Source organism: Penicillium lagena (genome assembly GCF_028827675.1).
Source record: "Penicillium lagena strain IBT 129212 chromosome Unknown utg000005l_segment0_segment0, whole genome shotgun sequence".
NCBI lineage: Eukaryota > Fungi > Ascomycota > Eurotiomycetes > Eurotiales > Aspergillaceae > Penicillium > Penicillium lagena.
In genome coordinates this window covers 3,126,725-3,152,115 of record NW_026623226.1, presented here as the reverse complement: position 1 = coordinate 3,152,115, position 25,391 = coordinate 3,126,725, and the positions used below count along the sequence as shown (strand labels likewise).

General features: G+C 51.0%; 12 protein-coding genes across 12 annotated transcripts; 4 read left to right on the top strand and 8 right to left on the bottom strand.

Annotated features, from left to right (window-relative positions):
* Positions 1–80: 80 nt before the first annotated feature.
* On the bottom strand, positions 81–281 carry N7510_008026 (uncharacterized protein; the record flags this gene model as incomplete). The annotated part of the gene is made up of 1 exon (XM_056979951.1): positions 81–281. One exon carries the CDS (start codon positions 279–281, stop codon positions 81–83), a length of 201 nt encoding a protein of 66 aa, XP_056832994.1.
* Positions 282–2,615: 2,334 nt separating this feature from the next.
* On the top strand, positions 2,616–4,232 carry sclB (uncharacterized protein; the record flags this gene model as incomplete). The annotated part of the gene is made up of 2 exons (XM_056979950.1): positions 2,616–3,186; positions 3,346–4,232. The coding sequence occupies 2 exons, from the start codon at positions 2,616–2,618 to the stop codon at positions 4,230–4,232; spliced, it is 1,458 nt and encodes a 485-aa protein (XP_056832993.1).
* A 778-nt stretch (positions 4,233–5,010) lies between these two features.
* Positions 5,011–6,009, bottom strand: N7510_008024 (cytochrome b5 reductase family protein; the record flags this gene model as incomplete). The annotated part of the gene is made up of 3 exons (XM_056979949.1): positions 5,011–5,561; positions 5,663–5,692; positions 5,742–6,009. 3 exons carry the CDS (start codon positions 6,007–6,009, stop codon positions 5,011–5,013), a joined length of 849 nt encoding a protein of 282 aa, XP_056832992.1.
* Positions 6,010–6,446: 437 nt separating this feature from the next.
* On the bottom strand, positions 6,447–8,330 carry N7510_008023 (amino acid permease; the record flags this gene model as incomplete). The annotated part of the gene is made up of 6 exons (XM_056979948.1): positions 6,447–6,879; positions 6,933–7,397; positions 7,452–7,600; positions 7,659–7,700; positions 7,749–7,950; positions 8,005–8,330. The coding sequence occupies 6 exons, from the start codon at positions 8,328–8,330 to the stop codon at positions 6,447–6,449; spliced, it is 1,617 nt and encodes a 538-aa protein (XP_056832991.1).
* Positions 8,331–9,122: 792 nt separating this feature from the next.
* dbp4 (RNA-dependent ATPase HCA4) lies at positions 9,123–11,549 on the bottom strand (the record flags this gene model as incomplete). The annotated part of the gene is made up of 1 exon (XM_056979947.1): positions 9,123–11,549. One exon carries the CDS (start codon positions 11,547–11,549, stop codon positions 9,123–9,125), a length of 2,427 nt encoding a protein of 808 aa, XP_056832990.1.
* N7510_008021 (uncharacterized protein) lies at positions 11,508–12,445 on the top strand (the record flags this gene model as incomplete). Its single annotated transcript, XM_056979946.1, has 4 exons — positions 11,508–11,554; positions 11,638–11,764; positions 11,815–11,858; positions 11,920–12,445. 4 exons carry the CDS (start codon positions 11,508–11,510, stop codon positions 12,443–12,445), a joined length of 744 nt encoding a protein of 247 aa, XP_056832989.1.
* A 178-nt stretch (positions 12,446–12,623) lies between these two features.
* On the top strand, positions 12,624–13,577 carry N7510_008020 (FAD synthase; the record flags this gene model as incomplete). The annotated part of the gene is made up of 1 exon (XM_056979945.1): positions 12,624–13,577. The coding sequence occupies one exon, from the start codon at positions 12,624–12,626 to the stop codon at positions 13,575–13,577; it is 954 nt and encodes a 317-aa protein (XP_056832988.1).
* A 458-nt stretch (positions 13,578–14,035) lies between these two features.
* N7510_008019 (FAD-dependent oxidoreductase) lies at positions 14,036–15,336 on the bottom strand (the record flags this gene model as incomplete). The annotated part of the gene is made up of 4 exons (XM_056979944.1): positions 14,036–14,904; positions 14,955–15,058; positions 15,113–15,250; positions 15,308–15,336. The coding sequence occupies 4 exons, from the start codon at positions 15,334–15,336 to the stop codon at positions 14,036–14,038; spliced, it is 1,140 nt and encodes a 379-aa protein (XP_056832987.1).
* Positions 15,337–15,846: 510 nt separating this feature from the next.
* Positions 15,847–17,647, bottom strand: N7510_008018 (amino acid transporter; the record flags this gene model as incomplete). Its single annotated transcript, XM_056979943.1, has 4 exons — positions 15,847–16,329; positions 16,380–16,513; positions 16,570–17,234; positions 17,289–17,647. 4 exons carry the CDS (start codon positions 17,645–17,647, stop codon positions 15,847–15,849), a joined length of 1,641 nt encoding a protein of 546 aa, XP_056832986.1.
* An 893-nt stretch (positions 17,648–18,540) lies between these two features.
* On the top strand, positions 18,541–19,545 carry N7510_008017 (aminotransferase class IV; the record flags this gene model as incomplete). Its single annotated transcript, XM_056979942.1, has 1 exon — positions 18,541–19,545. The coding sequence occupies one exon, from the start codon at positions 18,541–18,543 to the stop codon at positions 19,543–19,545; it is 1,005 nt and encodes a 334-aa protein (XP_056832985.1).
* A 274-nt stretch (positions 19,546–19,819) lies between these two features.
* Positions 19,820–21,429, bottom strand: N7510_008016 (uncharacterized protein; the record flags this gene model as incomplete). Its single annotated transcript, XM_056979941.1, has 5 exons — positions 19,820–20,686; positions 20,744–20,810; positions 21,081–21,147; positions 21,204–21,320; positions 21,375–21,429. The coding sequence occupies 5 exons, from the start codon at positions 21,427–21,429 to the stop codon at positions 19,820–19,822; spliced, it is 1,173 nt and encodes a 390-aa protein (XP_056832984.1).
* A 1,774-nt stretch (positions 21,430–23,203) lies between these two features.
* Positions 23,204–25,299, bottom strand: N7510_008015 (uncharacterized protein; the record flags this gene model as incomplete). Its single annotated transcript, XM_056979940.1, has 5 exons — positions 23,204–23,885; positions 23,934–24,028; positions 24,077–24,166; positions 24,218–24,308; positions 24,362–25,299. 5 exons carry the CDS (start codon positions 25,297–25,299, stop codon positions 23,204–23,206), a joined length of 1,896 nt encoding a protein of 631 aa, XP_056832983.1.
* Positions 25,300–25,391: the final 92 nt, after the last annotated feature.

The following is a 25,391-nucleotide window of genomic DNA, read 5'->3' as shown; positions in this document are numbered from 1 at the left end:
CAGCAAAAAGCAAACCCCTATCTTTCCACAGCGCTGGGTGCGTCACTTGTCGCACACCATGGAGGGGGCAGCACAGGCCACTAACTCGAACGGGCCAGACTATAGCGGCCCGGACTAAACTGGTTCGCACTATTGAGGCCGCTAAAAGGTCGATCGTGCATGAACTCATCCTGGTGACAAGGCCCCTTGCTGCCCCGCGTGCGGCATGTTCCACCGCGCAGTAATAATGTGCCCATTGGTGTCGCTTCTGGCACCTCCGAGCCCCTTCCCTCGATGTACATTCTCATGGAATTTTTCCAGTGTCTCTTTGCCTTCTTCTCCGCTTCACTTCGGAACTACCGAACAGGAAAGACACGGAAAACGGACTATTTTTTCCCTCTCCTAACGTGAGTGGCTAGCTGTGGCGATCTGCCGCCAAACCATCAATACATTATTATTCCCCCGCCCGCTTTGTCTGTCCGCTGGTTTTCTTGGGTCCAGGGTGATTGGGGCCACTACTTCCTAGTTGCCCTGCTTGCTGACTGGGACATCCTCCTCGAGGACGATGACGGGGGCGTTCGGAATGGAAGCACCCTGCAGATGCTTCGACAAAGCCAGGGATGACGGATTGTCAGCAATGCACACGCTCCGCGAGGCTGATCAAGGCCGTGTGATCGCCTTCTAGGATCGCGGAGGCTGCAGCCACATCTTGTTGGACGATTGCCGCCTGGAATTAGGACCCGGAAAATAGAGCGGTTCATTCTTTTTTTTTTTTTTTTTTGGGAGGATTCCTCCGCATGGCATGGAAGGAAGGGAGGGCCGAGGGATTTTTCCATGTCTCAAAATGGAAACAGTCCAGTAAAGCCAGTCTCCCGTGCTGTACCTGACTTGGATACTGATGGGGCCTCGTTATCGGTATCACCTGCCGGCGCGAACCATTCATGATCCAGAGCGCCGATCCAACGAGGATTGAATCACAGTTCCTGCGGCTGTCCAACTCCCGGCCCTGAGGGCTAGCACCTTTTCTCTGCTGTGAGACGAGGTTACTGAGCGTCCCCGGCCTTGCATCCCGGAAGGCAGATGACCCTTGATCTGCAAGCTCAGGGCGACTGCAACGGTAACCCCTACCTCGTACCACGGAGTATAAGAGACTTTTCGTTATTATTGATCGCCTCGGTCATACAATCATGATTGCCCAGAGTGGGCCCCTTCGTGCCTTCTCCACTTGCGGAGAATAACGATGAGCTTTGCGACCGGCTAGACGTGATATCACTGTAAAGGCGGGCCTCGAATTGGTGGCAACGATGATGCAGGGACAGGGGGTAACTCGGATTCCTGGTTGGAAGTAACCAGTTGCGTTATCGCCCGCGAGGAGTCAAAAACGAAAAATAAATAAATAAAAACCACAAAACTAAAACACACCGAGCATGGCATACAAGACCTGTTTGCTCCGATGGAGGGTTGCAACAACCCAAGGGGGGGGGATCTAGAAAAATTAAGCATGTTTTTTTCCTGTTCTCTCACAGAGGAACATGCAGTACCATTGTCAAACGGAATGTGCATTTTCATTGCCGAGCTTGACTATTGGCAATGGCTGCGGGCGCCGTCGATCCGTCAATCCTCTAGCCTTGCTTCCGGACCTGATTGGTATCAGGGCACGCCTGGCCCTGTCTTTTGGGGGTCTTAGTGCAATCCGATCCCTTCCTCCAGCTGGGGTTTTTCCCCTTTGGGGTGGCACTGACAGCGGAACTGCTGCCGCCATGGTTCTAATGCAAGCCACCCATGGACAGAACAGTAGATGAGAGTTTTCACAGCAAGACAGAGAGAACGAACACTACGACTGATCCACTCCTGGGGCGCCCCCCCTTTACCCCGAACGATTGGCCTGTACCCGTACCGTTGGGCAAACCTGCCCCATTATTACTCGCAAAGATCTACCATGACGGAGATCAAGTCTATCAGCTACTAGTGCCGCCTACATTGACCACTACTTTTCTTCTGTCTCCACGACCCGCTCGGATTCCTCCCTCTGTCAAATGTGCTGGTGAAAGCTCGGAGCCTACAGCCCCGGTGTGCTACTCTTATCCACGACTATTGCCAGGGTTTCCACTCGACAGATCCATTACCGTATGGGTTCATGCATCAGGGTATACTTCACCCCCGTTTCTTCTATTTTCTCCCCCCATGAACGTGTGCCATGGCCGAGACAGATAGGTAAGGCGTGTGGGGGCTTTGACATTTTGCGGCGCTGCACCTTGATCCTAGCTCGATGATCGACCGCCGTCCTGCAATAAGTCGCCCTAGGATGGGAGACATGCGCGGCTATGAGTAACCCTGCTGTCATGATCTGGAAATCTCCCGCTGATCAATGCAGCCTATTTGCTGACCCCTCCAATAGCGGTTCTCTTTAGCCCTAGATTATAAGCTCGAGTGGTCCTCGGACACACGCCTGGGCAGCTCGATGACGACTGGATATTGATCCTACACCGCTGCACATACATCACCCCCAGTACCACCCTACTCGGTAGGCCGGAGATGCTGTCACAAAGTGCAGGAGCCAGTGGTCCCCTTTTGTGAACGAGATCCGCCAGGAACACCTGCCCCGTGGGCCCTTTCCTTATTCTGCCTGACCCCCGATGCAATCACTCGTGCTTTGCCCCCCGAGCCTTACCCCCTCCCAGTTTGGACAGCCCCGGTTCAACTCGGGCCCAGAGCGGCTACCGTTGAATCGCCCTTGGTCTACCAATGCTCGAGGGTGCAGCCCCCGGGCTTCTTCACCCCGTCAACCGATGCCTGGGTCTCCTCCGGAGGAGGAGCCCTCGCAGATATCCGGCGAGAAACCGGCAGCCCAACCAGCATCTGAACCCGTAGCAGCTACTACGGTTGAGGAGACGGGCACTGGGACGTCACAGCAGCTGCCTGCAGTTAGGGAGGCTCTGCCTCCACGGGCACCACCACCAAGGCATGGCGAGCAAAGTGCGTTCCCGCCGTTATTGACCTCTTCTTTACCTCCGCCAGCGCCGTCATATCCAGTGCCGAAGGTGGAAGCCTCTACGTCGGTAACGACAGCTCGCTCATTGGGTCCTAAGTCGACTCGCCGCACAAAAGCACATGTGGCTTCGGCTTGTGTTAACTGCAAGAAGAAGCACCTCGGATGTGATTCGGCACGCCCATGTCGACGATGTGTTCTCGCCGGCAAAGCTGTAAGTTTGCTGCATTGCTGATCATCTACGACTCACTGACAACTAGCTCAGTCATCCTGTGTGGATGTCACGCACAAGAAACGAGGACGGCCGCCACTCAAAGCGGAGGACTCTTCTCTCCGGACTTTTACCACACAACCAGAAGCCCCCTCTGTCCCCGTAGAGGCACAAGCAGCCGCAAACTCGCGGCGCACTCCTACGCACCGTGCCACGTCTTCACGCGAAATACGCCCTGTGACGGATTTACGGGAACTGGGGGAAGTTAGCTCCCCTGTGATCGGAGGGCGAGCGCCGCGCGACCAGCAGCACCGATGGTCTGCTTCTGTCTTTCCTCTTACTCGGCCCATGGACCCTGCTGCATCGATTCCAGGAGCTGCAGCTCGACGACCGTTTTCTTCGGGATCAGCAATCCCGCCGGCACTGAGCCAGCCGCCGCCTGCCTTTGCCCCGATGGCAGGAGGCTTCCATCCTATTCTGACAGGTAATATGCCAGCTGGCATGGAAAGACGCTTCCCTCCATATATTGGGCCAGCATTGCCACCACCTACATCTCCATCTCAGCATCAACCATCGCTTGGTGTTCCTCTGCTTTCGTATTCCGACATTCGACCTCCGATGGGCGATCCTCGCCTTGCTCATACTCCCCGCGAAGGGCACATTGACTCACCAGTTCGACTTCCTCCGATCCACCAAGCAACAGCCAGCTCTAGCATGCCTCACCATGCACACCGATTAAGCGATCCATATCCAACCACTTGGTCTCTATCCGGTCGAGAAGAAGGTCTGCAGGAACTTCGGCCAGCAGATCAGCTTCACCGACCTATATTTTCACATCCATTCTCCCATCAACGATCTTCTTCTTCAACGGCAGGCCCCGTCGATCTTACACCTAGACATACCGGAACAATCGAGCTGCCTTCCACAGCACCTCCAGGCCAGTCCCCTTCGACAGGTACGCGAATTGAACCGTCAAGTACCGAAGCCAAAAGCCAGGAACCACGCCCTTTTAAGCGACGAAAAATGGCCTTGGATGACATGGTCAACGACTAGGCTCAAATTGTCGGTCTTCCAGACCTTTTGGCTTCGGTTACCGCAGAACTTCGAACTGTTGGCTTATTATTATATAATTCCACTCCTCAGCTATGTAGCAGGGTCTACTGGCAGCTTGTCTTGATACCCTTCGTCACGGCGCTTGGTACATGCGCTAAGTTATCGTTTTTGTCTCATTCCGCGGCACTTCCAAAAGTCTATATCAGTTTATTTCGACAGGATATCCAGTTTACATGTTGATTTCCAACTAGCATGCATCGCTTATCTGATATCATTCCAAGTTTACGGCGCATCTTATCGACTTCGATACGGATGCAACCGGTGGTTTAGAGCACTCTTCTTCGTTTCTCGCCCAGCATTTTGTTCTCTGCTTCTTTTCATTCTCTTTCTATTGCGAGTACCCCCTATATTTTATGTGTGGTTTGTTTGAAGACATAGCAGGGCGTTTGGAGGAGCAACGGGGGTTTGGTCTCGCATTGGATTTTTTCTCTCTCTTGATTCTCCTGACTAGATCATGGCCAGGAATGTTATGTGGGTGGTCTATCCATTTTTCAGGTAGAACGGTCATTAAGTGCAGGTGATTTTTTCTATTTGCCGTTGTACATGGGCTGTTTCTGCTCTTTCTGTGTTTAGGTTTTGAGAATGTAGTCGGATTAGACTTCACCTACTGCTCTAGTTCTACTGCGGCCATCCTCCCATAGGCTAAAAAACTCATCTTATTGAGAATTCCCCCAAGAAATATTGTACAATAACTCACCTTCTAGCTGGTTATAATCCACTAAAACTGATGAATCTGTTCCTTGGCGAATCCCAGATTCGTCAGAATCCCCGGAGATCCCCGCGAACCGACTAGCGACTGCTCCATGGCAGGCGGACCACAAACAAAAACCTTAGTCTTCTCATCCGACGCATCTTTCACTACCTCACGAAGTAACTCCTCCGTGACACGACCTTTTCGAACAAGTGAGTTCTCTCCAGCTGGGTGACTAACAGTATAAACGTAGTTGAACCGATCAGGGAACCGCCGCCTGTACTCGTCGAATTCCTCGCGAAGGAGTAGATCCTGTTCAGTATTGACTCCAAAGACCAAATCGATCTTCGTCTTATCATTCGGGTTGTCCAGAATACCACGGATCAGCTGATAGATTGGAGTGATTCCAGCCCCTCCAGCAATCAAGTAGACTTGAGAGAATTGGCCTGCGTTCCAGGAAAACCCCTTGAGGGCTGTGATGAATGTAAGGCTGTCGCCTGGTGCTAGTGAATGGAGATGGGTGCTTGCTTTGCCATTGGGGTATTGTTTGACCATCAATTCCACGAAACCGGGTTGAGCTAGGACCGATGATGTTAGCTGCTGCAGGTAAACTCGATACAGCTTTTATTACTTAAGTCGCTGATTGGAGTATAAGGCCTGACCGTGGGAAGCCAACTACCCTGAGGTCGCAAAAATGTGAGTATTGATGCTAAACGAACGTTAGCACAGACCAATTAGCAGTTCGCGAGGCCATGTACAAGTCAACGAGAGGCCGCTAACAGCCTCTGGATCTGGAAATTCAAAAACAAGTCGTTTCGTGTCGTGATTGACCGTTTTGACACTATGCACACGCAAACTGGTAAACCCCAAGCCGGAAAATATCTTGCGCGGCTCATTGGATTCAGCATAGGTGGTAGGCAGAAGGGATGATCGGGCACAGTAGGTGCCGACGCCGAGAATGGCGAGTGCAGAGCCGACGGCGATACGTGACCCTAGCGGTTGAGCGAAACGTTGGAATTGAGCCATTATGGTGTTATCTTTCTGGAATTTGATTTATTAAAAAAGAAGCCGTGTGGGAAAGATTGGTCCTTATAACACTGGCAGTTTCATTATTTATCGGAGCGTCGGACCCCGACCATCTACAACGTCGGAGAGGGCCCGGCCCGAAGTCAGCCTAATCCTCGACGACCCAGAACGGTGAGAGCCCCAGTGCGATTGAATGACCGATCTTATTGCATAGTCTAAGTATGAATGCCAAATTCCATATTATATTTAATAAGATCCCTACGAGCACGTTTTTATAATTCTGTTGGGTGAATGGGGACTCTTATTAGTGAGACTGAGATGATCAGATGATCAGGATACAATGCGACTCGGACCACAAAACTATCTGTCTTTATAGACTTTTATTAAGACTGCTTAAAGACAAATATGCATATATAAAAAAGGCATCACGAGATAGTCTACAAAAACAGCCATTGTCCAAATCGCTCCACCTTGGCCAGCAGGCGGCTTTTCCTGTCCGTTTCTTGTAGAACCTGCACAGCCTGTCCGCTACCCAAGTCATACCGATCAGTTTGCAAGTCCATCTCAGATGTCCTGACAAATTTTGTGCGTCTGATGATCTTCCATGCCAAAAACATGACAATCATAATAGGAATCTCAATGTAGTATGAGACGAAATCGACACCTTGGAAATGCGGGCTGAAGCACTTCCATCCCTGGACGAGGACTAACACAATATTCAAGCCGACGGCTATAATAGGACCGTAAGGATATGTCCAATTTTTGAAAGGGAGAAGATGTTCCAGGCCTTGCTTGTGGATAGCGGACCGAAAGCGGAGGGAAGCGAGGCAGATACAGATCCAAGAGAGTTGGTTGGAGACGCCGACGATACTGCGTATGTTAGTATCATGTAAACAAAAAGGAACAGGAAAAGAGGAGCATACTTTTGTAACCACGACCATAGCTTGCCCGCGCCGATGTAGCTGGCACCGAAACACAGCCCACTAATCACGGAGGTGCCAAGAACAGCAACCCAGGGCACATGGAAGCGATTTAGACTACCAAAGAAGCGAGGTGCGTATCCATCAACGGCGAGTGTATACAGCAATCGTGAGCCAGCGAAGAGTGCGTGGTTGGCAGCGGAAATAACCGAGGTCATGATCACAGCGTTAATAAAGCTGCCCGCAATGGCACTGCCGGCTTCTTCGAAGACAATGGTGAACGGACTGGTGCGGGTGTCGCCATTTGAAAGGCCGTTGTGCGTGTATGGCACATTCAGGCCGACCATCAAGATTGATAGAATGTAGAAGAGCACAATACGCCAAAAGACATTGCGCACAACCTTCGGCAGGTTCTTGGCGGGATCCTTGGTCTCACCAGCCGTGATAGCAATCGATTCAGTACCGCCGCTACCATATATGTCAGGACCGTTCAGCAAAGACAAACTTTCGGTGGCAACTTACTAGGCAAAGGAAGCGGTCACGAACACCGAGGCGAAGCCTCCGATGCCGCCAACAAATGGTGCATCCCCAATGTGCCAGTATTTGCCGCCAATGTACTCGTGTTGGGTGTTTCCACCGCAATTGACGGCTATACCAAGGATGATAAAGATCTTGAGAGGGACATGTTAGAGATTGACTGAGGCATATCTGACTGAGATGAGAACATACCACAATAGTGATCACTTTGAGTAAACTCAACCAATATTCAACCTGGCACTAGTTAGACTATATCAAACCGGAGGAGGAAAAGATACGTACCTCGCCATATACCCGAACGGACAGGAGGTTGAGCGCAATCACAACGATCAAGAAGATTAAACTGATGCCCCAGCCAGGGAAATTGTCGGTCCAGAACTGCAATAGCAACTGGAGGGCAATAATATCCGACGCAGTGGAAACGGCATCATTGAACCAATAGTTCCAAGTCAGCGCAAAGCCAAGCGCATCATCAACAAACCGCCTAGACGCTACGTCAGCATTGCAGTTCTTTCCGACGTATCACAAATGGACTCACCCCGCATAGGTACAGAAGGATCCGGCCACGGGAACGAATGCAGCCATCTCGCCCAGACACAGCATTGTCACAAACACAATGCCGCCGCAAATGGCATATGCAATGAGCATCGACGCAGGCCCGCCTGTCGCGAGTGACTCGCCTGTGCCCAAGAACAGACCCGTGCCGATAGTACCGCCAATGGCGATCATCTGCACCTGGCGTGCGGACAGCCGACGCGATAACTTATCGGCATTGACGAATGGGTTGGACACCCCATCCGCGTCGTACCCCTGGCCCTTGGAGGGCTCTTCCGCGGGTGCGGGATATTTTTCGATATCAGCCATCACGATGTGTACCGATCCAGGCAGGCCAATGGAGCGCAGGCGAGGTGCTTTGGTCTCTCTACCTGGCTGGTTGTTTGCGACTCGACTTCTCAGAAACGGTTTCTCCGCATGAGTTGTCGTCTCCTCGCGTTAGTGTCACCTAGCTTCTGGGGCCAAGCGTGATGAACCCGTCCGTGCCCTAATCCCCGGAGTCTCGTGACCGCGCAGATATTAGTTCACCCCGGCGAAGCTGCAGCGACGTGTATACAAAAAGGAAGGAAACATCATGATTGCAGACTACGTTTCGAAAGCACCTCCTAGTCGCTACGATGGCGTGATTTTGCGCGACAATGACTGGATGGGGCACAAGAGGCAAAGGACGGCCGATGTGTCAAAAAAATTCAACTGGCTCCACTCGCAACCACATGGATACGGCTAGGGTTCCACTTAGGTCGCAGAACGGATTCTGCACGATTTGCTTACTGTACTATTGTTCTGCTGGCACCATCAATATAGTCTATGCCGCATATAGAAGGTGAATTTGTAACTACAATAATGTCACGATAAACGGTATAGCGAGCTACAGGGTGTAGGCTCCTGTATGCCCCCAGCCAATCATAGTCCGGGCATATACATCAGCCACAGAGTAAAGCTGCTGTTGTGTAACATGCCAGAAAGGAACTAGGCACAAAGTGGTACGATGGAGCCGTTAAGGATTATGTATCACGGGAGATACCGATGCAAGAGTCGATACAGAAAAGAAGATACATGAATGCTTTTGAAAAATCGCTCGAAAAGAAACAGACAAACAGCCTACCCCAATAGACCGCTGGCCAACGCCTCCAGATCCTGCAAGGTTTCGATCTGACCCGGATCCGCAGCGGCAGATTTGCTCTTCTTGGCCTTGCTCTTGGACTTGCGTGGCCAGGACTCTTCCTCGCTCTCGTCCGACTCGGCAGAGACGCGCTGCTTCTTGCTCGGGCGGGTTGGCTCTTCGGGCTCGGAAACCACAGACTCAGCATCGTCGCCCACGAACGGAAGTAGCTGAGCCCCCCGCTCCTCCTCAGCCTCTTCATCGGCAAGGGCGCGCTCGCGAGCCCGCCGCTTTTCCTTCTTCTCGCGGCGCTTCTCGCGGGCCAGCTCCTTGTCCTCGAGATCGGCGTGACGCGTGCGTTCAGTTTCCTCGGCCAGGAAGCGCTCGCGTTGGACATCGGCATCTCCACGAGCCTTGAAGTGGTCTTCGTCTTCCATCTCATAGACTTCGTGCGCGTTGCCCTCATCGTCGTAGATAAGCTTCGTTCCTTTGCCCTTGTACTTAAGAAGTTTCTTCTTCGACTTGAGTAGCTTCTCGCGTCGCTTGGAGTCAATAACGAGCGGCTCCTTGCCGTCGATTTGCACCATCTTGGTTGCTCGCTGGTCGTTGGAATCTTCGGAGTCAGACTCGGCTTGATCGAGACCTGCGTCTCCTGCGGCAAACCGACGCTTGACAGATAGGAAATCGGCGTCCTCGTCTGCGTCTTCGCCACCGTTGTTGACGTCGGGTGCAACCATAGTGCCATCGTCGTTGATGAGTTTCGAGTAGTGGTCCGCCAGTACGTCTTGATTGCGGCGCTCGAACATACGGTCGTAACGTGTTCGCACCTGGTTTTCGTCCTTCTTCTTGGACTTCTTCTGGTCATCCGCATCCGAATCGTCGTCTTCGTCACTCGATAGTTGGGCCATCTTACGAGACGCGTTCTTGCGCTCTTTGGTGTCATCGCCCTTGATGAACTTGATGCGCGGCGCACCAGGCAAACCCATGCTAGAAGCCAAGTCTTCCAACGAAAGTTCCTTCAGGTGGAAAATTTCCTTGTCCTTTTGAACGTAGACCGACTTGACGTATGAAATAAATGCTTTTTGACCGAGGTACTTCAGCTCGGGGTCCTTGAAGCACATATTTTGCAGTTGATTCTTGATGCTCTGCTGCTTATTTGCCTTGATATTGATCCGCTCGATGGGCACCTTCTTCTGCTCAAGTCGGTTCAGCATGCCCTTCTCCTCGCTGGGGTCTAGGAACAGCACGGCGCGTCCAACCCGCTCGTACCGGGCCGTCCGTCCGACACGGTGAATGTATGTGTCGGCATCCTCTGGGCAGTCCATTTGGATAACCCAGTCAACAGCGGGGAAATCCAAACCTCGGGCAGCGACGTCCGTGGCAAAGAGTACTGAGTGCTGGGCCTGGGAGAATTTGGTCGTAATATCCAGTCGACCGCCCTGCTTCTGCTTGCCGTGAAGATGCAACAGCGGAATACCTGGTTGAAGATGACGGAAGGATTCGTAGACGAATCGGACTTGCTTCCCCGACGATAGAAAGACCACGGTCTTGGATTTGAGGTTGCTGCGGATGAAGCTCCATAAAGTATCGAGTTTTTGAGGCAGCGGAGTAACGACATAGTGTTGTTGGAGGCTTGCGGGTGTCGCCGCGGCGGCGGCTTCATGCACCGCAACGTACTCGGGATCCTTCAGGCTCAAACGAGCCAGATCAGAAACTTTTTTAGTTTGTGTGGCACTGAAGAGCATCGTCTGATGCTCCTTCGGAAGGTGATCGATGATCGCATCCACCGTTTTTTGGAAACCCATGTCCATAATCCGGTCCGCCTCGTCCATCACGAGCATCTGGAAATTATGTGTCTCTAGCGTAGCAGTCTGGTCAAGGTGCTGGAGCATGCGACCTGGTGTGCAGACCAAAATATTCATGCGTCCCAGTCGTTCCTGCTCCTCGCGCAGACTCTTCCCGCCGATGACCAAGCCAGCGGAGAAAGCATGATATCGGCCCACCTTCCGCAACACCTCGAAGATCTGAACGGCCAATTCACGGGTTGGAGAGAGAATCAACGCTCCCAGCCCGTCGTATTCAGTCCATTGTTTGCGGTACAGATTCTCGAGAACAGGGACCAGGAAGGCCAGTGTCTTGCCACTACCGGTCTTGGCGGCGCCCAGGATATCGCGGCCCTTGAGTGCATGGGAGATCGCACGCGATTGGATGTCGGTCAGAGTCTTGTAATGAGAGGCCTCGAGGCCGGAGGCTGTCGGTTCGGAGAGAGGTAGTTCGGAGAAGTTTTTGACAGCGGCCTTGGGGTCGAGCTCGTCGACCCGCTGGGCGAGTGTGGACAGCTCATCCTGGCCGCGCTTGCGCTTCAGCATCCGACCAGAGTCATTATGAGTCTTTTGCTTCCCATGAGAGGCCCGCGCTGGCGCCATGATTTGTCTGTCTGTCTTGCTGCTGGAGAGAATCGAAAATCTGCCCGGCGGTGAAAAGACATTTTTGTGCTGAGTCAGCTGCGATAAGACGGCCCTTATCATCGCCCAATCTGAACACTCGCAACTCAATTCCAGACTCAATCATGGCCGACGACGACAAGGAAGAGAAGGATATCCTGGACTCGCTAGAACGCGAAGCATCTGATTTTGCCAAGGTATGTCTTCACCAGGTCATTCAATCATTGCCTCTGACCCGCGCCTCCAGGACGCCGAGATCGACCGCATCCGCCAGGCATTCTCTCTCGATGCGTAAGTCCGCTACTTCGACCTACAAGGACCACACAGACAACTGACTAGACGCATATTACAGCTACGCAGTCCTCGATCTCCAGCCCGGCGTGCCGGACTCCGATATCAAACTACAATACCGCAAGAAATCCCTGCTGATCCACCCGGACAAGACCAAAAACCCCGCGGCGCCCGACGCATTCGATCGGTTGAAGAAGGCCCAGACGGCACTACTTGACGAAAAACAACGCGCATACCTCGACGAGTGCATCTCTGACGCACGGCGGCTCCTGATCCGAGAACATAAATACACAGTTGACTCACCGGAGCTGCAGACCGGCGAGTTCAAGAAGGAATGGCGGCAGAAGACGGTGCACGTGCTCCTTGAAGAAGAGGCGCGGCGGCGCAGACAGGCCAAGGCGCGCATGCAGGAAGAAGGACGGGAGAAGCGCAAGGAAGACGAGGAGCTGGATGCGCGGAAACGGAAACGCGACCAGGACAAGGCGTGGGAGGATACCCGCGAGGAGCGCATTGGCAGCTGGCGGGATTGGCAGAACGGGAAGAAGACGGGCGAGAAGAAGAAGAAAAAGATGAAAGTGCTGGGATAGTAATCAGTAGTGCTACATTTGCTTTTTAGTTGTTCTTTACAGTAGTCAGTTGGTATACCCCACATGAATGAATGGAATGGACTAGATTATTTTTCCTTTATTCCGACAGCCGAGATCCAACCTCTTCCTCTTCTTCTCTCCACATCCCGCCAATTCAAGCAGGGTCCGCCAGACGACAATGGCCGCGCCCGAAGCTCTCAATAATAATAATGCCGGTTCGCCTCGACTGCTGCGCCCGCAAGACCATCTCCGTCCCTTCCAACCACCCAACTATACCAATAACGAGAATGGCCACTCCGATAACGCCGATGACATCCCCCCGCTACCAACGGTGATCGCCCACATCCACGCCCGGGTGCAAGCCTTTCTATCCGAGACGCATCCGCCAGACTCGCTGCTTGACTCCGTGCAGCGCCAAACCCGCATTTCGCTAGAGGTCGTATCAACCGCGCTCTCGCGGTACTCGCTGCCGGAGCTCTCGGTCTCCTACAACGGCGGCAAGGACTGCCTGGTGATGGTGATCCTCTTTCTCGCAGGACTACATCCCTACCTATCACCATCAGCAAACCCCGATGACACCAGCCAAGCGCTGAAGTCTGCCGCGGCGACCGTCATCCCCTCCATCTACGCCCTCCCACCAGACCCCTTCCCCGCCGTCGAAGACTTCGTCATCAGCTCCGCAAAGGCCTATCACCTCTCTATCACGAAATACACCACCGCCCCGCCCACGAGCACGATGCGCTCCAGTTTCGAGAATTACCTGCACCGATACCCGGGGATCCGGGCGATCTTCGTGGGGACGCGGCGGACAGACCCGCATGGCGCGCAGCTGACGCACTTCGACCGGACAGATGGCGGGTGGCCGGACTTTGTGCGCGTGCATCCGGTGATTGATTGGAATTATTCGGAGATCTGGGCGTTCATTCGCCATCTGGGGTTATACTATTGCGAGCTCTATGATCAGGGATATACCTCTCTCGGGGGCACGTCTGATACATATCCGAACCCGAGACTGAAGGTTGATGGTGATCCCAATGGAAATGGAATGGAGAGCTGTGCGGCTGGTGAGCGGCAATATCTTCCGGCATATAAACTCACCGAGGATGTGGAGGAGAGGTTGGGTCGCAATTGAGTTGCAGTAAATGGATGAACAGCAGAAGTCCATTGTATAGAAAGTGAGATTCCCCTGTGTTTTTGGCCAGTCTGCTACATAGATAATTTTTGGCCCTTGGAATGGAGGATACAATGATGTATGGAATGGAGACGACCGATACATGAATCATTATCTTATATTGTCATATTAGACTGTCTACTTTAACCTGAGAGCATAATTGATCGCACGCGATTGGATGTCGAACAGAAGTCTTGTAGTGAGAGACCTCAAAGCCGGACACCGTCAATTCGGAGAGAGATAGCTTAGAGAAGTTTTTGACGGCTGCGTTAGGGTCGAGATCTATTTTATATAGCAATTACTAACTGCTTCTAGATACCCTAACTATATAATGGCCCCTATTTCAGGGCTACGGGAGACATAAGGTGTCTCATTTCAATAGTAGAGTTTCATATGGCTGTGTACTTCGATAGCTATGGCTATAGCTTCGCCTGAGGCTCTAAAGCATTTCGGATCAGATCCACCGCACCCTCCGCACATCCATAGGACGACTGGTAACCAGCACCACCAGCACCATAGTTATGTACTACCCACAAGTTACCCAGCCGTTCCCTCTCTACCCTGGTCCCTCCTTGTCGAACAGGCCTCAACCCCACTCCATGCCTCACCACATCAAGAGCTTCAATGCCCCTGCCTCCAGTCAACTCCGGACAAGCTTCAACAGCCCGCTTCATGATTCGCACTGCCAGACTGGGATCCGGCTGAGATTCCCAGTTCCCCTTCTGGTATGATCCACCAAGCACAGTACCACCTCCCGCAGCCCTGGTCATCACATAGCACGCCTCCTCGTCCCCATGATCAGTGCCTGATATGTTAACCATTCGATCGGCTTCATTGCGCACGATCACAATCTGCCCGCGAGCAGGGACGACCGATTTGTCCTCAACTCCGCCAAGTTTAGATGCCATCAACCCGGTGCAGTTGACCACCAAGTCCACCGTGCCCGATGGGTGAATACCAGCAGATGTTTCAGATATATGACTGAAGGTAGCCCGTTTGAAAGTGACCCCGTTTCCAAGGCACTGGGAAACGAGCCAGGGGAGATAAATTGCAGTATTGATGCAGACTGAAGTGAATACCACGGATGAATCGACGCCGGGATTAAGACTGCCCTTCGGAAGAACGCGAAACTGTAACCTCCATCGTGAGTCAGTGTGTCCTAATTCAGAGCGAAGGATCCTCACATTTGGAACGACTTCTTTAAACCACGGGGCTGATGAAAGAAGCTCCGAAAACCAATCCGCAGTTGCAGAGCCGATATCCTTTGCCCGGCTCCGTATCTCACAGTCTTAAGGTTGTCAGTTTTCAGCTTATAGTAACAGGAAAAATTCAGCTAACCCTGGAAATGAATGCCAGCCTCCGGATTCTCATGTGCCAGCTTATGAAGCACCTTCCAAGTGGCTTTATCCCATTCCGCGGCATTTGTGCCACCTAAGGAGACGCTGTTGGTAGTCAGCCCGGTGTGCAATCAATGATGATCGACGGATCGGACTCACGGCATGTAGTTTGCACCCGCCCACGGCGATGCGTATTCAATATCATAGTCTCCTGGCATATGCTTTGCAGCCACGACGATCTTGTAGCCGGGGACCCGGGATAGGAGAAGAGCGGTTGTTAAGCCGGCGACACCGGCGCTGGATTGGAGTAGGAATTGTTAGAAATTTGTGTGTTCAACTGAAGTTGAAACATACCCAATAACCACAATGCTCTTTTGAGACATTGTTGTGTTTTGATCGCAAGATAGGTAGCTTGGTAGTAAACGAAACGCCGGGGCTGGACAGCGAGCCAAGAGGCAAAAGACTTGATTGGATTTCTAACATTAGAATGTGAATCTCAGGCTGAATAACCAAACAATATAAACCCGTGGCATTCTTTGGTTGTCATTCAACGACTGAGCCAAACTGATGAATAAATTATTGTCCTCAGCTTCGACTACTCTTTTCGGCAGGTCTTCCAATGTTTAGTAACGCCCGTTGGCGGTTGGAACCTATTTATCCATTTTCGGAAGGCGAGTGGTTGATCACTTTCTATGGCTGTTGTTCCGCTGCCAGCGGACTTGTTCAATTCAAAAGGTAAAAATGCCAAGGCTGAAATACCACCTTAATCTTTACAGGGGCTTCTGGCTTTATGAATTGAATTTATTGGTTCTGTATATGAATATAACCATGAACAGGACTGAGAGTTGCTGGGGAAGGTGCAGTGAGAGACTCAAAAAGCCCCATTATTTGCTCTAAGGCTCCGCCCCTTTTTTGTTGCTTTCCTGTGACTGCAGACTGCTAGTATCCCCGGGCACAGCTTCTATAGCTAACTCCTCTCCTCCACGGAGGTTCGCCATGCGTCTCATGTTCAGAAGATTATAATCAACATTTGGCCCCTTAAAGACGTTGCGTTTGCCTGAGAACCACAATAAGAGAACAATACTGATGAGCCCTATACTGACCACCGAGACATAGCTCATATTTTGAATGGTAACTGGTCTTGACGTGGGGAAGCAATATAGTACGTCGAGGAAGGCCACCCATGCAACGGAAACGACATTGATAGTGGCACCGTATCGACCTAGGTGGAAGTATCGTTCTGGCAGCACTCGATCTCGTCCGCGATATAATAGAATTCCTTGTGGAATTACGCAAGACGTTTGCAGGAAGACGATGGCTGCGTTGACCATTGACGAGAACGCGGTGGTAGAGCCGATAAAAATGACGCCATAGATCTGTTACCATTAGTGGATATTAATGCTTGGATTGGAAGTACGAGACTTACGGAGATACATGTTCCGGAGAGGAGAGCGGCGTTGGCAGGCATTCGAAATCTGCGATTAACTCGCATCCACACTTTGCTAAACGGGATGGCTCCGTCGCGCGACACTGCCCATAAAGTGCGGGATGAGGTTGTAGCTGCGTTATAAAGTGAGCAAACTATTTTAGGGGCATTGGTTGTGGATACGCCTCACCGTTAGCAACCAAACAGCCGAAGAAACAAAATGCAAAGGCAGCCAACAGAATAGACGCAGCAACTGCAGATTGCGTGGCTTGGAAGTAAATTTCAATCAAAGGTAAGCCAGTTGTCGTGTTTAATACCGCCTTCATATCGCTGATTGAGTACATCAATGCACAGGCGAATGGAAAAGCAGTAAGAAGCCCAACAACAAGTGGGAAGACAATCACCATCGGTACATTCCGAGATGGGTTCGCGATCTCCTCGCAGAGGTGAGCGCCGCAGTCGCTCCCGAGGAACGCAAATACTGCATTGCCAACTGCGAGCATGAAAGCAAATCCTTCACTCGCCCAGCCGCTGTGTGTCGCTGTGTCTGTGAACATCAATGAGACTGGGAGATGCGTATTCCTGCTAACCAGGAACAGAGTCACGGTCGTTGATGTGAGAGTTAGGACAGACAGAATGAAGATGAATTTGTTGAACAAAGGTAGCCAGCTTGAAGCTAAAATGTTGAGCGCAACTGCCAACCAGATAATTGCGACGTATATCAGATATTGGTGCCAGTGCTGGAAACTATAGTCCGGGTACCAGATGATCACAATATCTAGGACCATCGACGAGACGAAGTTGGCGACTGAACCTGAGCCAAGCCACCACCCGAGAATGCTCATCCATGCGTTCCTATATCCAGATTTAGCCCATTCGTGCTGAGAAATTTACCAGAGGGGGCCCTACAAGTAAGATGCAAATGCTTTATGTCTCTCACTTGCAACCATGAATGACCAATAGTACTGAGCTCCCGCAACCGGATATGCAGAGGCCAGCTCAGCCATCCCCAGTGATACAATCGTGGTCATGATACCAGCCACTGGCAGTGACCATAATGTACCTGCGGAGGAGCCTTCGGCGAGACTGATCCCAACAGATGAGCCAGTTCCCAGCCAGCTACAAGTAAGAGTAAAGGATAACGCGCCCAGTGACCAGATTGAGAACTGGCGTGGCATATCCCGCCTGTAGCCGACTGACTCTAGTTCAAGGTCATCGAGGTTTGCCTCAGGAGGTGCATATTGACGTTGACTGGTTGATATTGTCATGTTGGACCTTTTTTGATCCCAATCATGTGGTAAAAATGAAGTGACTAGTTTCGATGGAATACGTTATCAGGTTCAATGGGTCTCAGGGGCCACGACTCTTTTGAGATATACAATCTCCGGACCGATATAAGATCAATCCCCAGTCCCTTATCTGCGGTACCCCGTCAATCTAGTCCTATTGCGTCATGGCATACGAATATGCCAGGGCGCTAATTTGATGTGCAAAATGAAGCTTTTGGAAAGAAAAGGAAGGTGAATGCTATATTTCCTTATTGGGTCAACGGGGATCTTCGGAAGGCCAAGCAACCCAAAAGTAGTTCGCGCGGTGGATAACTACAGAGGAAGTCAGGTGTGTGCATATTATAATAATGCTAGAAAAGGAAGGCGAGATTTATCTCTGGCGCCTTCTCCGCACTGCACCGATAAGACTTAGCCAAATATGTATCCCCAGATGCCAGGAACCCCGACAACAGAACATCACAATTTGCATTTATCATATAATGAGCATTACGCCAATAGGAAAATCGCTATGTAGATCCTCCAGGGAAAGCTATCCGTGGATTTCGCGGGCCTCCGCAGAGAGTGGGTCGGGGTCTTATTTGGCTACTTTCGGAAGGTGACTTGATCCACACTGGCGGTGGTTCCGCCAGTGTCTAGATTAGCACAGGTCCATACAAACTATTTCTCTCTTTCAGGAAAAATGCTTGAAAGCTAGACCTTTGGCCGAAAATGAATCTAAGTCAATTGCGCAGTCTCGCTTGAGCTATTTTATAAATGGTCCATTCGCTCACCTGGGAACAACAACAGCATTTTCCCAAAAAAAAAGACTTCAACAAATCACTATCTTTCTTTCGCCACCCTCTTTTCTCCGAAGTGGTTGATCCTCCCTCAAAATGGCGTCGATGGACAAGTTCTTCAGCAGCTATGCTGCACGAAATGCCACCCTCGAGGCAAGCGGCAACCCTTTTGCCAAAGGTATCGCCTGGGTCAAAGGAGATCTCGTTCCTCTCTCCAAGGCGCAGATCCCTCTGACAGACCAGGGTTTCTTGCACAGCGACCTAACTTACGACGTGCCGTCTATCTGGGACGGGCGTTTCTTCCGTCTGGACGACCATCTCTCTCGACTCGAAGCAAGTTGCCACAAACTTCGAATGCGACTACCGCTTCCAAAGGAAGAGTTAAAGCGCATTCTAGAAGAAATGACTAGGAAAAGCGGAATCAAAGATGCATTCGTTGAGTTGATTGTCACTCGGGGAATGGTTGGCGTGCGCGGAAACAAGATCGAAGATCTCCTCAACAACAACTTGTACATGTTTATTCAGCCTTATGTCTGGGTTATGGAGCCAGAAGTTCAGCGCACTGGTGGCAGTGCTATTATTGCTCGTACTGTTCGGAGGACTCCTGTTGGCTCTATGGATCCAACTGTCAAGAATCTGCAGTGGGGTGACTTAACTCGCGGTTTGTGGGAGGCCGCGGATCGCGGTGCGACGTACCCATTTTTGACAGATGGTGATGGCAACCTCACTGAGGGTTCCGGATTCAACATCGTTCTCGTCAAGAACGGAGTTCTCTATACTCCCGAACGCGGCGTCCTCGAAGGAATCACCCGCAAGAGTGTGCTCGACGTGGCTCGAGCCAATGGTATCGAAGCCCGGGTGGAGTTCGTGCCAGTGGATATGGTTTATCACTGTGACGAGCTGTTCATGTGTACGACTGCTGGCGGCATCATGCCCATCACTTCTCTGGATGGGAAGCCTGTGAACGGTGGCCAGATAGGACCTATCACCAAGCGGATCTGGGACGGATATTGGGCCATGCATTACGATTCACGATATAGCTACGCCATTAACTACGGGGAGCGACAGTCCGCAGATACCACCCGTGCGCAGAGGCTCTAGGCAAAGCGCATATCTAGAGACCTGTACGGTCCAACGAGCTAGCACATGTATTTAGAATAGGTTGAGGATATGATGAGCATGACAGATCGCGTGCCGGCTTACTTGGTTTACACCCGATTATTCAATTGGATTTGAATTGATATTTATTCACAGTTCAACTTGCTTGCCGCCCGAAGCTATATCACAACTATTGTATAACTTTGGAAGACTCTCAATGTGACTCTCCATTACACATCACCTCTCCAAGGCATAACTCCTAAGCTGTTACTGAAGATCACCCGAGCAAAACTTGGGGTAGCTGCGGAAGCCCTGACTGAAGACATCTCCTATCAATGACACTCCCCCACCATACTTCCTGGCCGCCTTGGCCTTCACTTTCCGTCCAAATCTCCTCTAAGAAGGAGCATGCGTCGTCGAACATCTTGGAGCCACAGAGTCGACTCCACCACGCAGTATATCCTCTCACAAAATCCCGATCGTCCTCTCGCGTCATCTCCGCACCGGCAAGAAAAACCGCGATCAGGACTTGTTTTTGATAATTGTTTTCTCGCCTGATGCATCGAGCATGCTCTATGACAATTCGGGCGATATATTTGGCACTGAGCGGAACTGGATCCCCACGCGTCCAACGAAATATTCGTTGAATATAAAGCAAGAGACCATTTCGCCACGCTTCACCGCAGTGGTAACGATCTCGGGCCAAATCAAGAGTCTCTTCATCCGCGTCTGTGTCTAAATATGGATACTCGGTAGGTATTTGCCGCAGGGTCTCCTCAACTTCGTCCACTGCAGTCATATCAAAGTAGAGATTTTCCATTTGCCGAGAAGTCTCATATTGTTTCGCCAGCCTTGCAAGTCTTACCAGGATGACCACAAACTCTTCGCGGCAGCCGATCAAATATTCATAGTTCCATCCATCGAAATGTCCGTGGCGGAGGACGCCTTCCAAGTATGACAACGGAAGGACAGGGTTCTCGCGGGACAATAAAGCGATAGTGGCATCATACCATATAAACATGGCCAGCTGAGCTCTCAGCCGTGAGTTATATGGAATGAGCAGAGACTCTCCACCAGAGCTGTCTATGATGCTGCGAATGCCTTGGAGATGAATACGATAGAGGCCTATCGCAGATTGTGCAGACTATGGGCCAGTCAGTGAATATCACAACTACAATTCAAAAGTCAAAGGCAGACTCACATCCAAATACATGAGGAGAAGTGCCGTCTCTAGAAAGGCAACCCCCGTGTTCTGGCCCACCGGCCCGCTAAGAGCCCGCGAATATAGTCCAATTGACTCTGAGCGATGCGAATCGACCAAAGCGGTACTCTCCGTACTTTCGTTATTTCGGTGGAGATGAAAAAGAGAAGTAGCCAGGACTGCATGAAGAAGGTGCTGTGATACGTTTTTATTTTCATTCAAAACACGAAACGGGTTCAGGAAGCAGTCTGTAGTTAACGGGATTGCGCAAATGTGTTGTTCATCTTCGCAGCATCAGCCCGTCTGTTCACCATAAGTGCAGCATATTATGACTTACAGCATGACAAGACATAGTGGTATCTCTGTCTTAAATTGTCGGATGGATTCCTTGGCGTGATAGATAGCTGAATGCCTGAAAAGTTGGTAAGCCTTGAAACAAGGTTGAAGGTAGATATCATACAGTTCTGAACTTCACGATCATTGTAGTTTGCCTCTTCGTCTAGAGAGAGGGAAAGATCTGGGAAAGATGGTCTCTCAATTTCTTCCGGCAGTTGATCTAATTCGTCACAAAACCCTGCTTTCAATCGATTAGTACAGTGACTGTTAGGGAAGGCGGCTAGGAGTGGCTGACCAGGATTAAATGATGCGTCTTCGGTAACATCTATATTACCAGCAAAGTGTGGCATCGATGGAGAAGACAAAGACGTATCAGAGATATTGGGATCTTCGTGAAATGTTGACACCTCGGCTGCTGGGCTTCTGTTGCCCGCTGGTTCAGAAGAAACTTTCTCTTTGCGCCCTCGTCTCCTTGCTGACTTTCCTTCCACAAATTTGAACAAACGTTCACCGGTTCCCCTTGAGCTTTTTCCTCTCCAGCGACGATTCTTAGTCACTGAATCTATGTGCGATGGTGAAACAGGATTGGTAACGCTAGGAACGGAATAATTGAAACCTGCTAAATTGCCTCTTGAGGCTATGCCAAATTGCCAGGTCAGGTTCATCTTGTAACCCGAGCAGGTAATGCCATTTTCGATACATGTCAAGCATCGTGGTCGAGAACGGTCACACGAAAGTTGGGCAGTCGAACAATTCTGGCAGGATTCTTTGGCACGTCCTAGACTATTTGTCCTCTTATTTCGCATTGGTGGGTGAGAAAGGGTGGCCATGATTTGTCTCCCATAAGCTTGCACTTTGAGATGAAGTGGCTGGCGGAACGCGAAGTCGCTGATCGAATGCTTAACGTGGCGCTTAGACGTGGTTAGCTAGATTGACGCGGCAAAGCTTAGTAATCCCTTCGATGTTGAGGGGTAACTAAGGGACCTTGAATAACGTCTTATTATTGGCGGGACCGTAGAATCAATCGTTTCCCCGAGGGTCCGTGAGTTGAAACAGCCGAACCATGTTCGCGAAGGCTAGAATCTTCGAGCCTCCGCTGATGCGAGTTGCGCTCCCAATTCATCTGGAATTGATCCTTGCTCTCACTAGAGCAAATTATATGTAAGAACCGGTCACAGTACGGGTGGTCTCATGTTTATTCGTAAAGCTTAAAATCAGGCTATACTCTTTCCTTCGATCTATATTTCTGAAAACACGTGAATCCAAAGAGAAGGGCGAAAACCCCACTCCCAAAATGTTCCTTAAATTGGAAATGTTCAAATAGAAAGCTATGAGCCCAACATTGCTTGAAGTAAAGAATGGTCTCCTTTCATAGTCTAGACGGAACAATGTAGGGATCTGCCCCAAAGTGGAATTGGATACCTATTGATCCTGGGATCAAAGACGGTACAACGAATCAAATGTAGGATGTTCAATTTTGGCTTAGGAAGATCGAGTTGTTCACTGAGAAAGCCCGGTGGGAAAAGCCAGACGTAATAACGACATCGGAATACGTTATCTTAGAGCCAATCGCCAACTACCCGAGGCGGCAAAAAGTTTACCGTCACCGATATTGCATAGCAGGATCTTTACGCCCTAGGCTACCTTATTTAGGACTTCCTGAAAGCAGTGTAGAGGTGCATTCTAGGTGTCTTCGTGGATATAATATTACCTATATCGAATGACTTCAGTGAAAAAGTCTGTTATTCTGTGATGTTTATTTCGGATATATCAATGTTTCATGAATCATTATCTCATATTCTCGTAGTAGACTAGTAGTCTAACGCAGCCGATGGTGAGCGCCGACGTTGTTGAAACAAAACTCAGAAATCCATCATCCGGAACTAATACTACAGAAAGACATGCTTTTTCAGTAAACCCTCTTCCACACCGGAGCTCCGTACAAGATGCAGAAGGAAAAAGAAAACAGTTGGAACAGCAGATAGAAAACAGAAAACAAACACAACAGGAAAACATGCTCTTCAATCCATACATCGTCGTACATTCTGTGGATGATAACACATGTCGTGAAAGTGAAACTCATGGGTGAAATACTTTGCCGTCAGACCAGGCAGGAGCAGGCACTCAGGTGCACGAGCGAGGAGTCGAGATGATAATCTCCAGGCGAGACGAGACAGGAGACACAGAGCCGGCCCTGATGTTCTCCTTGTTAGGGCTCGACATGTACGAGCGTGGTTCAATGATAGGAGACTCCGGCATGGCAGTCTTGGACGAGCCCCCCGAGATATCGGTCAGAGAGCCGCGGGTCAGTGAGAAAGGTCGCGCTCGGTAAACTGGAGTGTTGGTGCTGTCAAGAGCATTCAGGCTGCGGGACGACAACGAGCTATGGCGTGCGCCACTGGTCGGGTACTTCATGTGTGGATACCTGTGATATCTGGTCAGCGGTGTCAGAGTGAAAGATTGGTTTGTCACATACGTGGGCGAAATTGAAGTGGCAGGGGTCCAGTTGGAGCCCACTCCAGCCGGCGAGGTGTAGCTGACTTGAGAGTTGGAGTTGGGCGTCGGGGTCAGGTTGGAAGTAGTATGCTGAGGTCGCTGGAGAGACGGCGAGGGAGTCGATCCCTGCACAACCTCCACAGAGTAGTTGTACTCGCCAGCACGATAGGCACGGCGCTCGTTGCTCTGCTGCTTCAACATCTTTTGGGCCTTAGTATCTGCGAAGCGCAAAAGCAGCTTCACGCCATCATCCTTGGCCATGTTGTGGTATTCAGACAGCACCATCTCTGCGATCTCACGTGTTTCGAAGCTGCAAGTGTATCAGAGACAAATCAGCCATCCATACTGCGCCTCTTACCGTGCGAATCCCACCTCTTTGCTCACACCCGTCTTCTCATCGCGGCTGATCTTCTCTGAAACAACACGATAGGGCTCAAAGTGGCGGCGAAGGTCCTGTAGCACAATTTAGCTATCTTCGAAGCTGGCTTCGTTTCAACTCACAGCTTCGGTCCAATCAATCGGGAGATTGGTGCAGTATATATTAGTGGAAGTCCTGTCCTCCAGGTCTTTGAGACGGGAGTTGCGAGATTTCTGGAGAACGTGAGCATTGAACTAACCCTACACTGCCGGGGAAAAACACACCTGAGCAAAACTGGCCTGGTAGCCAAGATAGAAAAAACCGCGAATGCAGTTCTCACAGGACTCGAAAGTGTAATACTGAACAAAGCCGAATCTGTGAGAACTATCAGCCAAACACCCGAGGCGATATATATCGACATGTAATACCCTTTGCACAAGCCGGTGTCCAGATCGACGATTGCCTTGCAGCGCTCGATCTTGCCGAAACGAGCAGCGTACGCCTGCAGCCCCTCGTCCGTGGTCTCGGGGAGAAAACCTCGAATGTAAACATTGGTGATGCCTTCGCGGTTCTCGAGGCATTTGGCGAGAGTCAGCTCGGACGGGTTGGTCCACATGGCGGGCACAGCTCGAGGAATAGCGGGTTCCTGCTTGGTCAGGGCCTCCAGATCCTGTACCACGTATCCATTGTTGGTCTTCATCATCTGCCAGGGGAGAGTGAGGGATCCCAACTGCGGGAAAATGCCGCTGTAGGAGTAGCCCGTCATAGAACTGCCATCGACACCAGGCATGCAGGGGGTCGGGAAGTACTGGATGTGGCCAGTGTTTTCGTTTTGAACGCCCGTCTGGCAATCTCCAGTGCTCCAGGTGCTTTGCTTATTGTTCGCCGAGTCCTGCACGTCGTGGTTCATCATATAAGGCCAACTGTACCCCTGCATCGACCCAGTCACCATGTTGGCGCAGATTCCTCCCGACAGGTAAGGGAATTGGCCCAGCTGATCATTGTGTCCTGTAGCCGAGTTGGGAACAAAGGAAGGCACCTGGGCCATGCCACCGAAAAGAGTGGAATTGGGGACCAGAATAAACGAATTGTTGTAGCCAGTTCGGTTGGCAGTCGACCAGTCCAAGTTCGTGTTCATCGCCGTGGGGCTGGTGCCTTTGGCAGCACCATACTTGCCTCGCGGGTTCTGCAAGTTGTGGCCATTGAAAATCTGGGAGAGGGTGGTTCCATTTCCATCGCGAGCGTTGGCATTGATAAAACCAGAATTGTACGGAGTGCGAGGCTCATGGTGGTAGTGCCCAGTTTGGACGGTGGAAGCCTGGGTGGCTCCAGCAGAGCTGCTGGTCTGAGAGCTCTGGGTGTGCATCGTGAAGTGTTCCGAATGGAGCTGCCATCCATTCAGTGAAGGATTCTGGACATTGAACGAACGACAAGAAAACAGGGGATGATGAGGACCCA